This window comes from Hyla sarda, chromosome 7 (genome assembly GCF_029499605.1).
Source record: "Hyla sarda isolate aHylSar1 chromosome 7, aHylSar1.hap1, whole genome shotgun sequence".
In the NCBI taxonomy this organism is placed as follows: Eukaryota; Metazoa; Chordata; class Amphibia; order Anura; family Hylidae; genus Hyla; species Hyla sarda.
The window spans coordinates 196,579,354-196,597,376 of record NC_079195.1 but is presented as its reverse complement, the minus strand read 5'-3'; the positions used below and the strand labels follow the sequence as shown (position 1 = coordinate 196,597,376).

Here is an 18,023-nt window from a genome sequence, read left to right as displayed (position 1 = left end):
CAGCGGCACCGATAGCCAGGGGGAGAGAGCGGGTAGCGGCGCCGATAGCCAGCGTGAGAGAAGCGGCGGCAGCAGGGCTCTAGACCCCAGGAAAGCCAGGGGGAGAGAAGCGGGCAGCGATGGCCTCTCTCCCCCTGCCTTTCCTGGGGGCTTCTGCGGGGTCAGAAACAGTGTATGATGTTTGTATGATATTTTTTTTTTCTCCCATTGCTTTGGCACCTTCAATCACTCTTCTTAAAGGGGTACTACCGTGCAGACAACTTATCTCCTATCTAAAGGACAGCTGTCTTGCCCCCCAATGCCATAGACTTACATTGAGGGGGCGGAGTGTGATGTCACATGGGGCGGAGCCGTGACATCAAGATACTCCGGCCCCGGAGTCACAATTGAATCAGTTATGCAAGTTCAGCGCTGAGGTGGCCTACGAAGATACGAATTCTGTTAGAGTTACAGAATACTGAAGGATTCTCAAAGAACATTCCAACCGACTGTATAGAATGATATTCTTCATTTCTGGACAAACCTTTTCCCCAAGAATCTCTGGAATTCTTCATATTCCTTTCAGAAGAATTTATTATGTAATTCAGTCTCAAAGGTATGTGGAATTCTGTACAATAACTTCTAAAGAGTGTCTTCTGAATGGACCTGCCAACCTACATACTTCTCTAAGTCCGTACACTATGAGTAGACACTTAAGAGATCTCTTTAGAGAATATTATACCACATTATTATTATTTTTTTTGGGACTAAAGACTGTCGTTATGCTCCGGTAAATGGAGCTCTGTCGGAATGATAGGATTTAGACGAAGAAAAAAAATGTTGCATGTTGTTATTTTTTTTCTCCGCTCAACTCCAGTAAGTTACCAAATCCCTACAGACCACATTTACGTTAATGGCATCAGTTGGGACACTGTGGTGTCAGTTATCCTCTGACCTGTTCTAGGACCATATAACATGAGCAGAATGGACCCAGAATGGGATGAAGCACAACAGCAGTGTGAACTTAGCCTCAGGGATAAAGTTTCTCCTTAAAGGAGTAGTCCAGTATTGGAAAACTTATCCTCTATCCTAAGGATAGGGGATAAGTTTCCGATCGCGGGGGGTCAGAATGCTGGGACGCGATCTCCCGTACAGGGCCCCCAGCTATTTGGGCAGTTAGTGCGAGTCGGCCACTGCACGAAGCGGCGGCCAACACGCCCCCTCAATACAGCGCTATGGCAGAGCTGTAGATAGCCGAAGGCAGCACTTCGGCTCTCCCATAGCGTTGTATTTAGGGGTCGTATCGGCCGCCACTTTGTGCCGCGGTCGACATGCCCCCTTCCAGCAAACTGCCGAGGCCCCGTACGGGAGATCGCGGAGTTCCCAGCGGTCGGATCCCCGCGATCTGAAACTTAGCCCCTATCCTTAAGATAGGGGAGAAGTTTTTCGATACTGGAGTACTCCTTTAAGGAGAGCACCAAAAGATGTGTGGAGTCTTATAAGCAAGGCAATGCCCCACCGGGAAATAAAATATGCAAAGTAGGTGAGAGTAAGCAGGAGAAAAGAGAGCTTACTCTACAGTGTCACCTTTTGGAGATAGTTTCCTTGCAAGTCAATGTATGACTCATTCGAGAGCCTTAGAACATGACTGGGAACTTTAGCAGCCAAGGATCACAGAATCACAGATAAACACATTTTCTTAATACAATGATTAAACAGACTTACCTGAAACAATCAACAAACAATCAATCAAATAAATAAATCCCTTAAATGGGTACTCATTAAATTTATTTTTTTAATGAAATAGATTATGTAAAAAAAAATGTTTCTAATATATTTTATTTTAAAAAAAATCATGTTTTATGTCGGTTTTTTTTACGATTGTAATCCTGGCCACTAGGTGTCACCCTATATGGCTCAGGATTACTTTACCCCCCTGAAGCTCAGCACGTTCGGACCAACGCTGGCCGGGCAGCGTGGCCCAGCATGGTCCGAAACGCGCGTTCACATGAATGGGGAGAGGAAGATGCAAGGCTGGCGGGGATATTAAAATTTTGCGCGCCTATACAGGCAGAGAGCAAGTACAGAGCTTGTGCGCACGCGGCATGCGAAATTTAAATATCCACCGCCCCCCTGCATCTCCCTCTCCTCATTCATTGCAGCGCGCGAGCTGCAGGAAAGAGAGAGAAGACGGGCGGAAGCGAGCCCGGCCAGGCTTCAGATGACGTAGCGCCTGTCGGGGCCGCCCACTTCCTGCCCTCACCAGAAAGCTCAACTCTGAGCTCCTGCAGCCGTTCAAGATAAGGTAATTTTATGGGGATTTGGGCAGAAATACAGACAGGGATAGATGTAGTTAGTGTCAGGGACAGATGGGGAGGGGGAATAGGGAAATATAGTTTAGTGATAGCTACTCTTTAAGTGTTTAACTTCTATATATAATAAGATATGACTGAAGGAAAATGCAGGCCACAGGTCTAAAACCTAAGGCCAAGAGAGAAATCATACGTTTTCAATAACTATCGACTGACAGCTCTCCCTCCTGACCTCACCCATACACATGAATATTCAGCACAAATAGCTATTCAAAGAGGATTTGTAATATAAAAAGTTCTAAAATTAAAAAATAAAAAGCGGTTTACTCATTTACCCACTTTGCAGGTCCCCAAGGGTCTCTGTTTACCTGGCTCTAGCAATGCGTCAACACATTTCGTGATTGCGGCAGCCTGTCCCTGGCTGCAAAAGTTGTGTGTGAATGCGGCACATCATTGCTGAAGCCTGGTAACCATAGACCAACAAGGAACCAGGTAGGCATCAACTGGGAATTGGTGAAGCAGTGTTTTCCAAACAGTGTGCCTCCAGCTGTTGCAAAACTACAACTACCAACATGCCCGGACAGCCTTTGGCTGTCTGGGCAAGCTGGGAGCTGAAGTTTTGCAACAGCTGGAGGCACACTGTTTGGAAACCCTGTTCTAAGTAATGTCTTTTACTGGGCACTGTCATATCAAAACGTTTGATATGTAATTGAGACATGTCAAAAGTTTTGGGTCGGTCAGGGTCTGAGCAGTCAGATCCTGACCGGTCAGTAGAATGAATCGTGAGACGTAAGCGTTTAGCACGTTCACGCCTGACTGTGTCGTAACCAAGATAGGTTCATAGTGTAAGTCTATGGGATCATCTTGCGGGAACACTTACCCCGTCAGGTAGCGCCCTCCAACACACAGCACTCACAAACTCATTGGTGTCATCTTCCTTGCGATCTTTGTCCAACACACTCTTAACAGTGTCAAACTTGAAAGTCAGAAGGGTTTTCGAGAGCCCCTTATAGTACAGGTAGAGGGAATTGTTTTCGCTTCCTATGGTAGAATAATGAACAGATACATTAAAGGACTCATAATGCGAGCGAGCAGAAAAACAGACATCAAAATGGGACATTGGATGAGGAAGAATACATTCAATTACACAGAGAATGTCATATATGTGCCAGGAAAAAAGACTGAAAAGCTCCGCTCATAAATTATATCCAAAGCTGGATAAAGTATGTTGGACTACTGTTGACTAATTAAAAAATAATATACATCCATCGTGTGAAGGATAAAAAGGTATGAATAATAATATAATAATAGTATCTATCGACACACAAACACTTATATATATACATACACACACACAGACTAAAGTCTGACCTACATTGTAGTCTGACATACCTTTTTTCCCTTCACAATAAATTGTGTGAAGGAAAAATGGTATGTTGGCCTACAGTTGGCCAAATAAAAATAAAAAAATATATATATATTATATATATATATATACACACACACACACGCATTTCCTTGCTCATAGAAGAGGAGACCTAATAGGGCATAGGGGCATAGGTTCTTGTTTAGATCCACATGACGGAATGAGCAGCCCGTGTCTGAGCTGTGAGTGCTGCGTCAACAGGAAAGTCTTTGTGATAATGATGCAACAAGAAGCAATGAAGAACTTACAGCCACCAGCCATAACATTAAAGTCCCTGACAGGTTAAGTAAATAACATTCATTATATTGTGACTGTGGCGCCTGTCAAGCAGTTGGATATAAATTAGATGGCAAGAGGATAGTCATTTCTTGAAGTTAATGTGTTGGCAAGTGTAAGGATATGAGCGGCTTCAACACTGCTAAAACTGTGATGGCTATATAGCTGGGTCAAAATGTCTCCAAATAGCAGGCCTTGTGGGGGTTTTCCTGGTATGCACTGGTTCGTAACTATTAAATTGGTTAAAGCAATTGGGTAATGGACAGCTAAGGTTTACTGATGCATGTGGGGAGAGAAGGATAGCCTATCTGGTCTGACCCCAGCACAAATTGTTAGCAATGTTACTGTTGGCTATACTAGAAAGGTGTCAGAGCACACAGCTAAAAGTGCCTTACAATGGGCCTTATCCAATGCATCATCCCCTGGACAGCCAGCGGTGTGGCTTTTCTTGTGAAGAGATTACACAAGGATACACTATGGGAAGCCCTCAGTGCAATGCTGAAAAACATTAGGTCCTGGCATTTCTCTGGATGTAACTCTGTTCTGTGCAATGTTTAAGTTGGTGAAAATCTGTCAACTGACCCTCCTTTACAGCAGCGGCCTCTTTCAGCAGAATAAGGTTTTGGCCACACTGGGAATGGTTTGAGAAACATGACAGAGTTTAACATGTTGGCTTGGACTTTAAATTTCCCAGTTGTCAACCGTATCAAGGATCTTTGGGATGTGCCAAAAAAGATAAGTCGTCCAATCCATTGACGCCACACCTCACAGGACTTAAATGGACATAGGTAGGTCTATGGGACCACGCACACGCACACGCACACACACACACACACGCACGCACACACACGCACACAGCGAGCAGGAGTTTTGAGGAGAGCTAACATTAGGGGAAAGCAGAGACAGCAAGGATTCATTATAAGAGAAACAGATTATAAGATTATAAATGTTCAGAATGCCGGGGTGCCGGCCAGGAGATCGCGAGGGTCCCAGCGGCCGTACCCCCCGCATTCTGACATCTTATTCCTTTGGATAAGATGTCTAAGGGTGGAATACCCATTTAAGCTCATGTGCACTTCTCTGGCTCAGTCAAGTAAGGCACCTTTACAGTTCTTGTGGAGTCCACGGCCTGACAAAACTGTTTCAGTGGCATGCAAGAAATACAATAAAACTGCACTGTGACTAATGTAATTCAGAACATAAAGTATAGAATGGAGGCAACACATGGTGGTGTGTGCACCCTGGCCCTTTATTGCATACATGTATCTGTGCTGCTGCAGCATTTACCTTTAAAGGGGTACTCTGGCCCTAAGACATCTTATCCCCTATCCAAAGGATAGGGGATAAGATGTCTGGTCGCGGGGGATCCACTGGTGGGGACCCCGCAATCTCTCATGCAGCACCCACCTGTGTGAGCTGCACGCAGCGCTGGAGGCTCCGAGTCTGAAGCCTCACGACCACGGGGCCGGAGTATTGTGACGTCACAACTCCGCCCCTGTGTAATGTCATGCCCCGCCCACTCAATGCAAGTCTACACCCCCTACCATAGATCTGCATTGAGGGGGCGGGGTGTGACGTCACGATACTCCGGCCCCGTATTCCTGAGGCTTCAGACTCAGAGCCTCCAGCGCTGAGTGCCACTCACACAGGTGGGTGCTGCATGAGAGATTTCGGGGGTCCCCAGCGGCAGAACCCCTGCGATCAGACATCTTATCCTCTATCCTTTGAACAGGTGATAAGAGGTCTTAGGGCCAGAGTACCCCCTTAATGAGAACATGACTAGTGATCATTATAACAAAAAGAAATAAACAATACTGACCACAGGCAATATAGTCTCCATTAGACGCCAACCCAACAAAATTCTTTTCATTGATGTGACCCTTGAAGGAGCGCAGGCAATGTGGTCTGGTAACGTTCCACAACTTCAGCTGGCTGTCTGTTGACCTAAGGAATACAGAAGAGTGAGCAAGGAATATTTGAAAGCAAACGAAAAACATTGGCCAACATGCAAGCGTACAGGAGTAATAGGAAGTTCTTCAAGCTGCTTTCTGGTTTGAAAAACAAGTTTCCAAACAATGTTTGAGGGTATGAAAAGGGGAGTCCGGTGGCATCCAGTGAATGTGCAGTGCCTCTTCAGAGACGTGGCACCACCCACATGACGTAACAGATAATATGGGTAACATACAAGTGGTTTTTTAAAGTTCTTTTGCAATATTATGTTACATCAGCCAGAACATACAAGGGCATAATTGTCAATCTGTTTATGTCCTGGTTAATAGGAATCAAAGCACTTGAGTGGTTTACCATAAAAGTGCTGCGATCCTTAAAAAGAACTGTTGACATTTCATGCAGACATATCAAAGGTTTTCATCTGTCAGGGTCTCTGTGCTGAGACCCCCACCAATTGCTAAATATAGCCGACACTGCCTGTGTCTGTGCCTGCTCAATTTGTCATGTTGCAGTTGACTTACTTCAACGACTACAATGAGCGCAGGATAGGTTTGCTATGGGGATTTGATTCTACTCTGGACAGTTCCTAAAATTGACAGAGGTGTCAGCAGAGAGCACTGTGGTCAGACAGAAAGGAAATTCAAAAAGAAAAGAACTTCCTGTGGATCATACAGCAACTGATAAGAACCGGAAGGATTAGGATTTTTTTAAGTATAGTACAAATCTGTTTAAATTTCTTGCACCATTTGATTTAAAAAAATTTTTTTTCCAGTGGAGTACTACATTAAAGGGGTACTCCGCCCCTAGACATCATATCCCCTATCCAAAGGATAGGGGATAAGATGTCAGATCGCCGGGGTCCTGCTGCTGGGACCCCCCGGGATCGCCGCTGCGGCACCGCGCTATTACTACTGCACAGAACAAGATCGCTCTGGCGTAATGATGGGCAATACAGGGGCCGGAGCATCGTTACGTCACGGCTCCGCCCCTCATGACGTCACGGCCTGCCCCCCTCAATACAAGTCTATGGGAGGAGGCGTGGCGGTCGTCACGTCCCCTGCCATAGACTTGCATTAAGAGGGCGGGCCGTGATGTAACGAGGGGCGGAGCCATGACGTCACACTGCTCCGTCCCCTGTATCGCCCGTCATTACGCACAGAGCGAACTCGCTTTGTGCAGTAATGATAGCGGGATGCCGCAGCGGCGATCTCGGGGGTCCCCAGCAGCGGGACCCCGGCGATCTGACATCTATCCTTTGGATAAGGGATAAGATGTCTAGGGGCGGAATACCCCTTTAAGGGTGATTCATCACGAATGGACACGTCTGCCGTTCTGGAGTGTAAATAAATTGTCTGACAAACCTTAGAGTGAGCTGAAATTGCAGCCGTTTCCTACAATCAATATAAGGAAGGAACCAACCAAGAAGAAGCTGAAGACATTTTTTAAGGTCTGTCTTAAATGGGTACTCCACTGGAAAACTTTTTTTTTAGATCAACTGGTGCCAGAAAGTTACAGATTTGTAAATTAATTCTATTTAAAAATCGTTATCCTTCCAGTACTTAGCTGCTGTAAGATCCACAGGAAGTTCTTTTATTTTTGAATTTCCTTTCAGTCTAACCACAGTGCTCTCTGCTGACACCTCTGTCCATTTTAGGAACTGTACAGAGCAGGAGAGGTTAGCTATGGGGATTTGCTTCTACTCTGGACAGTTCCTAAAATGGACAGAGGTGTCAGCAGAGAGCACTGTGTTCAGACAGAAAAGAAATTCAAAAAGAAAAGAACTTCCTGTTCCTGTGGGGGCATACAGCATCTGATAAGTAATGGAAGGATTAAGATTTTAAATATTTAAATAGAAGTAATTTACAAATCTGTTTAACTTTCTGTCACCAGTTCATAAAAAAATATGTTTTCCAGTGGAATACTCCTTTAAGATTAAAAGTTACCATCAGGACTCACTGGTCAGTGGAGGTCTGACAGCTAGAAACAGCCCTGATCAAAAAGGAACAGACTTATACAATCCCCAAGTACCTGTAGCAGCAGCAGCATGCATTCTTAACTGCCACCATTCATTCTCTATAGGATTTTGAACGTTGTTGAGAACTGTACTATGTTATGTTTAGAAGTACCATAGACCAGTGATCTCCAAACTGTGGACCTCAAGATATTGGAAAACTACAACTCCCAACACTTTAGTTGTAATTTTGCAACATCTGAGAGGTCCATCGTTTGGAGATCACTAACATAGACAGTCAACTGAGCCATGCACGGTGCGACTCCATTCAATTGGGGGGGGCAACAGACCTCTGTTCTTGTGATCAGTGGACGTCAGATAATTGTTCCCTATCCTGAGGATAATCTTGGGCTCTCAAACTAGAAGATGCAGCTGTCTCATAGAATACAATCCACTTGCTGGTGAAGTTTTCATGCTAGGTGTATATGCTCCTAAGACTTGGTATTTTTTCTTTATCTGAAGTAACTGGGTTTACATAGAGTGGGGCAAAAAAGTATTTAGTCAGCCACCAATTGTGCAAGGTCTCCCACTTAAAAAGATGAGAGAGGCCTGCAATTTTCATCATAGGTATACCTATGAGAGACATAATGAGAAAAAAAATCCATAAAGTCACATTGTCTGATTTTTAAAGAATGTATTTGCAAATTATGGTGGAAAATAAGTATTTGGTCACCTACAAACAAGCAAGATTTCTGGCTCTCACAGACCTGTAACAACTTCTTTAAGAGTCTCCTCTGTTCTCCACTCTTTACCTGTATTAATGGCTCCTGTTTGAGGTTGTGGACAGGTGTCTTTTATACTGATAAGTTCAAACAGTCACACTACAAATTCCACTATGGCCAAGACCAAAGAGCTGTCAAAGGACACCAGAAACAAAATTGTAGACCTGCCCCAGGCTGGGAAGACTGAATCTGCAATAGTCAAGCAGCTTGGTGTGAAGAAATCAACTGTGGGAGCAATTATTAGAAAATGGAAGACATACAAGACCACTGATTATCTGCCTCGATCTGGGGCTCCATGCAAGATCTCACCCCGTGGTGTCAAAATGTCACAAGAATGGTGAGCAAAAATCCCAGAACAACACAGGGGGACCTAGTGAATGACCTGCAGAGAGCTGGGACAAAAGTAACAAAGTCTACCATCAGTAACACACTACGCCGCCAGGGACTCAAATCATGCAGTGCCAGACGTGTCCTCCTTTAAGCCAGTACATGTCAGGGCCTGTCTGAAGTTTGCTAGAGAGCATTTAGGCGATCAAGAAGAGTATTGGGAGAATGTCATAAGGTCAGATGAAACCAAAGTAGAACTCTTTAGTAAAAACTCAACTCGTCGTATTTGGAGGAAAAAGAATGCCGAGTTGCATCCAAAGAACACCATACCTACTGTGAAGCATGGAGGTGGAAACATCATGCTTTTTTCTGCTAAGGGACCAGGACGACTGATCCGTGTAAAGGAAATAATTAATAGGGCCATGTATCGTGAGATTTTGAGTGAAAACCTTCTTCCATCAGCAAGCATTAAAAAAGAAATGTGGCTGGGTCTTTCAGCATGACAATGATCCCAAACAAACTGCCTGGGCAACGAAGTAGGGGCTTTGTAAGAAGCATTTCAAGGTCCTGGAGTGGCCTAGCCAGTCTCCAGATTTCAACCTCATAGAAAACCTTTGGAGGGAGTTCAAAGTCTGTGTTGCCCAGCGACAGCCCCAAAACATCACTGCTCTAGAGGAAATCTGTATGGAGGAATGGGCCAAAATACCAGCAACAGTGTGTGAAAACCTTGTGAAGACTTACAGAAAATGTTTGACCTCTGTCATTGCCAACAAAGGGTATAGAACATAGTCTTGAGATAAACTTTTGTTAGACGAAATACTTATTTTCCACCATAATTTGCAAATACATTCTTTAAAAATCAGACAATGTGATTTTATGGATTTTTTTTTCTCATTATGTCTCTCATAGTTGAGGTATACCTATGATGAAAATTACAGGCCTCTCTCATCTTTTTAAGTGGGAGAACTTGCACAATTGGTGGCCGACTAAATATTTTTTGCCCCACTGTCACAGAATAAGCTGAATCTGTGGCCCCTGAAGGCAGAGGTTGAGGTCTCCTCAGACATCCGTTCTGTATGTTGATAATTAGCATCATCTGGACCGCCGTTCCCTCCAGCGGGTAGTAAGTGGCTGCACTTCAGTGTAAAGTACAGAAAACACTCGGCAGGTCTCCATGGAGATCTCCACATCGCTCGGAAGGCCACTCAAAGGTATTATCTCCATAAATAATTGAGGAAGCCTGCAATGCACATCAACACAATGCACCGCAACACCCAAGTCAGTCATTTTCAGCACCTGTTTGTATGTTAATGAAAATACTTCACCTCTACAGATTCTGCCCAAGAACAGCGGGAAAACTTCTGAGAATAAGCTATGTGAAGCACTACTCCAGTTTCTCTCCTCAAGATACTTACGCGGAAACAATCTCCTCCCCATTGACAAACTTGGCATAAGAGACAGCTTTGCGATGTCCTTTAAACACCATGATCGGCTGTTTAGTGTTTCGGAGGTCATAATAGTGGACACAGTGATCTGGGGAAGAAGAGAGAGGGAAAAAAGGGGTTAAAACCACAACATGCATTATATGTGACAACCAACACACAGCAGGGTTCTACCAGATCGGTTTCCCCTTTATATTAATAACACTACAAAGTCATCGATTTCTAGGGACATCCATTTTTTAAGAGGAGGTTTGTAAATTGTAACAACAAATAAAAATTAGTAGATGTTGGCAATTTAAAGGGGTACTCCGGTGAAAACCTTTTATTTTTTTTTATTTTTATTTTTTAAATCAACTGGTGCCAGAAAGTTAAACAGATTTGTAAATTACTTCCATTAAAAAATCTTAATCCTTCCTGTACTTATTAGCTGCTGAATACTACAGTGAAAATGATTTTCTTTTTGAAACACAGAGCCGTCTGCTGACATCATGAGCACAGTGCTCTCTGCTGACATCTCTGTCCATTTTATGAACTGTCCAGGGTAAAAGGAAATCCCCCATAGCAAACATATGCTGTTCTGGACAGTTCATAAAAAACAGATCCCTCCAGGACAGCACAGGATAGAGCTGGCGCACAAGACTTCAAGGTAAAAGCAGATTTATTTTACCCAGCATGCAACGCATTTCGCTGGATAACCAGCTTCATCAGATGCATCAGATGCCTGATGAAGCTGGTTATCCAGCGAAACGCGTTGCATGCCGGGTAAAATAAATCTGCTCTTACCTTGAAGTCTTGTGCGCCAGCTCTATCCTGTGCTGTCCTGGAGGGATCTGTTTTTGCTTCACGTTGTGTTGCCAGGAGCGGCTGCCGAGTTTTCACCCGTATAGGGTCTATGCCTACACCATTGTTGTACTTGGTCGCAGTACAACCGACATCGGTGAGCAATATTGCTTAAATTGTATCCTTTTTATTTATTTACGGTATCACACTAGGAGCGCCGTCTCCCTTTGTCTATAGTTCATAAAATGGACAGAGATGTCAGCAGACAGCTCTGTGTTTCAAAAAGAAAAGAATTTCCGCTGTAGTATTCAGCAGCTAATAAGTACAGGAAGGATTAAGATTTTTTAATAGAAGTAATTTACAAATCTGTTTAATTTTCTGGCACCAGTTGATAAAAAAAAAAAAAAGTTTTTCACCGGAGTACCCCTTTAAGTGATTGGATAATTTGTTACTAAGGAGCAGGATGTGCGGGCTATTTAGCCGTGATTGATTGTGGCAAAGAGAGAAGAGGGGTCAGTTTACTCCGAACCAGATTTCTTGGCTGCTGTCCCATGTACGCCAATGACTGGGTTCACAGACCAATGCTAATAGCAACAAGGGAGAACACTGATCTCAGAGACGGCAAGCAAAGATTATATTGAAATGAACTGAATATTCTGCTTTAGAACTGGAACTAGGCTCCGTACATCAGGAGACCCGTCTACCCCACAAATAAAATCACCTACATATGTAAAGGGGGTTGTACAGGATTAAAAAATATTTTTTGAAGAAACAGAGCCATACCTACCCATAGATTGTGTCTGGTACAGCTATTACCATTTCTTTTTTATAATGTACAGTACAAATCCTTTAAGGGCTTGTTTACATGTAGCAAGTCAGCTGTGGATTTCACACAGTGGATATAGCTGAGGGAAATCCGCAGCAGATTTGCTACCCTTTGACTTCAATGGGTAGCCAATATTCGACTAACTTGCAGCAAACCTGCACTTTTACACGTCATGAGTCAGGTGCAGATTTATTAATTACGTTTTACCTACAACATCTTATCCCGTGAGTTGTTCGGGAGAAGCGATGCCCCATCCAGGTTCACCTTTTTTCTTCCATATACAGTAAACAGTGGTACATAGATCACCACTGTTTACTGTACAGAAGCCCTGACTTCTGTTAAAATGATCTGAGTTTCACCTCTCAAAAGTGGACGGCTCCTGCTCCTGAGCTCATAGCTTTACAGCTGTAGGCCCATCTTGGTCTGAGCAGGAGGTGTACATTGTAAGGCTTCTCCTTAGCCAGCCAGGAAGAAGTCAAGTGGTGATGCTGTACATTAACACTTTACTCTTTTGGTGCTAGACACTAAGCAGCCATCTATACATGTCTATATAGTCCAGTGGTGAAAAACTTATCCCCTATCCTCTGCCATAGAGTTGTATTGAGGGGGCGTGTCGGCCGCAGCTTCGTGCGGAGGTCGACATGCCCCCTTCCCGCGGGCTGTCGGGGCTCCGCGATCTCAAACTTATCCCCTATCCTTAGAATAGGGAATAAGTTGTTCACCACGGGTCACCACTGGATATCTCCTTTAAAGGGAGACTGTCATCAGTTTCATGCCCACTAACCTAAGAGTGTAGTAGGAGTGACACTGGTGATAACGATACTTACCCCCGATCCGTAGTCTCGTTATTTTCCTCATTCGGGCTGCAGGTTTGGTGCATGGGTGGAGCTTCAGAAGCTGACAATTACCACTGCTGCTTCTCCAATGGGCCTCGCTGTGAGCAGACTTGGGGAAGCAACAGGGGTGAAGTCAGCTCCTGAAGCTCCACCTGTGGACCAAACCTGCTGCTTGAATGAGGAAGATAAATACGGATCGGGGGTAGGCAAGTATCGTTCTCATCAGTGTCAACCGCGCTGAACACATAGCTTTAGTGCAGGTAAAACTGATGACAGCTTCCCTTTATTTAAGGTTACGAACTTTGCCAAAGTTTTGGGTGCCGAGTAGCCCAATGATGTGGAGTACACGTAAAAATGCGGACGCATATTCCCATTGAAGATAACAGGATACAGTTTTGGAGCAGAATTTACAAAGATTTCAAGTGGAATATGAGTATAATTCTGTGGTGTGAACATGCCCTAAATGAGGCTAGTATTTTATTTCCCTTGTTTCTGATGTCTTAACACAATTTCCAGAGGGGCCACAAATAGCTGTCTAGCACAAACATATGTACCCAATATGCCTCATTATCTTCATCTAATTTGTAATTTTGGGGTGGATTTACACAGTAGGCACCTGCTTCTCTCCGCAGCGATTACAGCATGCCAGATCGGAGATGGATTCTGTCTGCTTGTAGTGACACAATAAAAGGGTTAACTTATTCTATTGGCGAGCTGCTGTCCCATAATCTACATGAACTGCTAGAAAAAAAAAAAAGAGAGGGGGCTTCTGGGAGTCTATCGAGTGATAGTAACATTTTATGGGCACTGTCCCTTAGTCAGGTCCTAGTTGGTTTCCAAACTATGGACCTCCAGCTGTTGCAAAACTACAACTCCTAGCATGCCCAGACAGCAGTTGGCTGTACGAGCATGCTGGAAGTTGTAGTTTTGCAACTGTAGAATAGGTAGATGAACAATGCAGTCAGGAAACCTCCTCACACCTGGAGACTAGCATAGACATTTTTGCAGCTGGAAGGTGGAGGCTAGAGGTAAGGGCTCTTACGTCAGCCTGGTGCTGTCTATAGGGAGTGTTCATTTGAGGTCATAGCAATTACGCGTCTACAACCAATGTCATTTTTTACTGCTTCAGGTTCCTTATCTGTAAAGCAGGTGCTACAGTATACACCAGTTTTTTCCAACCAGGGTGCCTCCAGCTGTTGCAAAACTACAACCCCCATCATGCCCAGACAGCCTTTGCAACAGCTGGAGGCGGCCTAGTTGGGAAACACTGGTATACACTAACAGAATGTCTGCCCAGATATCAACTTAAAGAGATTGTCAGAAAACTAAGCTTAAAGGGGTTGTGCGCTGCCCTGACTTTCGGAGCTCCGCTCACAGTGTCTGGAAGTTCATTACTCCGAACGCTGTGTGCGGGCTTCCGTGTTCGCGGCCGCCGGGCGTGACGTCACGCCCGGCCCCTCGTGACGTCTCGCCCGCCCCCTCGTGACGTCACGCCAGCCCCCTCTACCAAAGTCTATGGGAAGGGGGTGTGACAGCGGTTGCGCCCGCTTCCCATAGACTTTCGTTGAGGGGACGGGTGAGACATCACGAGGGGCCAGGCGTGACGTCACGCCTGGCGGCCGCGAACACGGAAGCCCGCACACAGCCTTCGGAGTAATGAACTTCCGAACGCTGTGAGCGGAGCTCCGAAAGTCAGGGCAGCGCACAACCCCTTTAAAATGACAAAAGGCCCCTCTGCCCCCACTCAGAACCATATCTATCAGCCTAAGTATAGAGCAGATACAAAGCATCTCCGTCCGGAGGAGCTAATTTAATGGGGGATGTGTAATACTTAATTTACTCAGAGGTGGCGCTGCATGAAGACTGAATACATGCTGTTGGGTTCCGCCAGAATTTACAACCGATTGCGGGAGGCATCAGCAAAATATATTCACACTGAGCCATGCATGTATGGTTATCCCAATGGGGGCTCCGAGGATACAAGACACCTCTGGCACTTTTTATCTCAGGCTACACAGATTAAAAATCCTTTCCCTTCTTTTTCTTAGTGTGAGATGTTCAGCAGACTGTATTACAAACATTATGGGGGGGGGGGGGGGGGGGACACACATCATTGTTTGCTTTGGTAAGCAAGTTCTGAAGGCATTTTTTTGCTTATGTGCTACATATGTATTATACTATCACAGGGGGTTGATACATTTGGAGCACATAAGCAAAACAAAAAAGTCTGCTAAACGGTGTGCTAAACACCTCACATTGAGAAAAAGAAGGAAAGTAAAGGATTGCACTGATTTGAGTTTTTAATCTGTGTCACATTAGATAAATAGTGCTAGAGGTGTCTGGCAGCCTCTGAGCCCCTATTGGGATAAACATACATGCGTGGCCAGTTTGCCTACTGCATTCCTGCATTTATTTATTTATTTAAATATTCACCTACCTGGGTCCCCTGCAGTTTTTGCTGTGATGTCATCTGGTCCCCCCTCATTGCTTCCTACTTCCAAGGAGGACTTGTCTTGGCAGAGCAATCACTGAAAGAACCCAAACACTACTGATGCAGGTGATTGGCTGAACAGTTCATCACTGTAGACGGGTCAGCCTTGGAAGTAGGAAGCAGAGCAACGTGTGGTGGAACCAGATGACGTTACAGTGGGAGCTTCACCCAGGTAAGTATGTATGTGTATATATATTATATATATATATATATATATATATATATATATATATATATATACATACATATACACACACACACACACACACACACACACTAGCTGAGTACCCGGCGTTGCCCAGTATTTTCTTCCTAATCCTTGTTGTGAAGGAAAATCAACAGAGGAAGCTTTTGACTTCATATGCCGTCCTCATATATTGTTGTCATATCGACCTCCTATCCCGTTCTCCTATCCCGCCCTGTAATATGTGTACCAGGTATTGAAATATCTCCAGCTGTACGGAAGTTATGTGAGAACATACATTTCCCAATGATTAGCATGGGACTTTAAACAAAAACCCCGAGGACTTCTGGTTCCGGCGCTGCCATGAAAAGACGCGGCTGAGAGAGCTCCCGCGCCTTCCGACTGATATCTGCCTTCTCTACCGCTGAAGCAAGCCCCCCCTGGACCCCAGCGCCCACGGACCACCTCTTCTCCTGCCTGACCTGCTGCATGGAGGGTTATCTTCACCGTAGCGCACGAGATTCGCCTGCTTCTCTGCCCTCCCGATCGGCCTCTGTGAAGCGTGCGGCGGCGCCACGTGAGAAGGCAGCCACGGTGCACATACAAGTGAGGAAGCGCCTGTCTCGCTTCTCCTACGGAAGGAATGCCGCCCGACGGAGCTCATCACCTGCAGGCATCACCTACCGCTCACCGGAGGCGCTCTCTCCTGCACTGTCCACCGACTCCACCGCGGCCTCCGCATCCCCCGCAGCTGCGCCATCCCGTACTCTGCCCGGCGCGCTGCCCAGGGAGATTGTGCTCACTGGGGGGTCCCGCTCCCCCAGCTCAGGTCAGTGACTTACTTATGGGGTCTGCCACCCCTCCCCCCCATTGGAGGTGCCCTCCCTTACCCAAGACAGTGCTGCATACAAGGGACTTCCATCTCCCTCCCTGACCCGGCCAGGAGACACAAGGGACAGTATGGCGCCTGGGAAGCCCTCCAGTTCTCCTCTCCCAGGGTCGCTGACAACACTGCTTGCCTCCCCCACCTTCTCAGGTCACTGCGGATCCTTCTGGTGACCCGGGAGCTTACCAGCCTTGGCTCCCCCCCCAGCTGCCCCTGCACCTCAGTCTTTCAATTTCAAACTGCTAGCAGAGCAGATTATGGCGCAGATTGTACTGGACATACAGAAATCTCTAGTAACTACTCTGCAGGCCTCCTTTGACTCCATGAGAAGGGACCTAGCCCAGACTAACGTGGCAGTAGCTGCGGTGCGATCTGATGTCACTGAGCTCCAGGCAGGCCGTACTGACTTATCTAACCAAATTGCTGACCTGACGCAAGAAAACGCCAATCTATGGCTCAAACTTGATGACCTAGAGAACCGTACACGATGAAATAATTTGCGTATTGTGGGACTTTCGGAACTGATACCTTCCTTTGATTTACAGCATTTCTGTGAGGTTGAATTGACTGAGGCCCTGGGTCTGGACTATTACTGCAGGGTAGAACAAGCACACAGATTACGTCCTGATTTGGGGACTAGGAGCGATGCCTCGCGCCTGTCTCAGTCGGGCCAGCAGGGTAGACCCCGCCAAGTCATCTTTAAATTGCTAGACTACAATGACCACCAAGCTATCTTGCGGGCTTTTCGGCGCTGCTCTGTGCCACTGGTGATTCAAGACTGTCGCGTTCTCATCTTTGAGGACTTTTCTGCACCTGTGGCCAGGTGGCGCAGAGCCTTTAGTGCGATTTGCTCAGAACTGTTTAACCGGAAAATTAAGATTCAATTGCAATTCCCTGTTATCTTACGCATTTTCCATGATGACGGCACATCCTCAGTTTTCCGTAGCCTGCCGAGGTGGCTGCCGAGACGGCGCTGCTCAGTCCTGCCAGCCCCGCTCGTCTGAGAGGAACTCAAAGGGGCCCCGAGGATCAACGGTTATCTCGCTCACCTAGAAGTCAGAGCCCCTCTCGGAATACATATTGATCTCTCATGACCATTTCAGTGTTCCTCGGTTCTTCACCTATTCTGATTGCAAGGAGGGGACTAGGTCTCCAGTACCGATGGACATTGGGACATTTTTCTGACAGTGTCAGGCACCTCTGACTACACCTCTGACGGTCATGGATGCAGGAAGTAACTCACTTGTGACTGTGGAGCCTGATGTGCTAGTGACTTAACGGATTACTTCTGAACGTTGGTGGGGAGTTGGTCGTGGGGGGTGGGGGTGAGGTTTGGTTGGGGATCATTTGATTATGGTCGCAACGATACGTTTTGTCGGGAGGTCCGCATGTTTTCTGGCAGAAAAAGAGCGAAGTCCCAAGCACGGTGCTGACTGTCACTACGCACATAGTGAAGTTCTGCCTCTTCTCTGGGGTATTGTGATTGTTTGAGTCTAATTACTTTATTCACTGTTTTATACGTCCGTACCTGTCAGGTCTCACTACCGGTACTGTTGGTGCTGGCATTTCTTGCGG

At 45.7% G+C, this 18,023-nt stretch overlaps 1 protein-coding gene across 2 annotated transcripts in view; it reads right to left on the bottom strand.

Annotated features, from left to right (window-relative positions):
- The window catches only part of COP1 (COP1 E3 ubiquitin ligase), a 206,370-nt gene that overhangs the window by 9,309 nt on the left and 179,038 nt on the right, over positions 1-18,023 (bottom strand). For both annotated transcript variants that reach the window (XM_056532024.1, XM_056532025.1), the window contains exons 16-18: positions 10,419-10,536; positions 5,813-5,937; positions 3,172-3,332 (exon numbers count right to left, since the gene is read on the bottom strand). In XM_056532024.1, the coding sequence (XP_056387999.1) occupies positions 3,172-3,332; positions 5,813-5,937; positions 10,419-10,536 (404 nt within the window). The remainder of the gene's footprint in view (positions 1-3,171; positions 3,333-5,812; positions 5,938-10,418; positions 10,537-18,023) is intronic.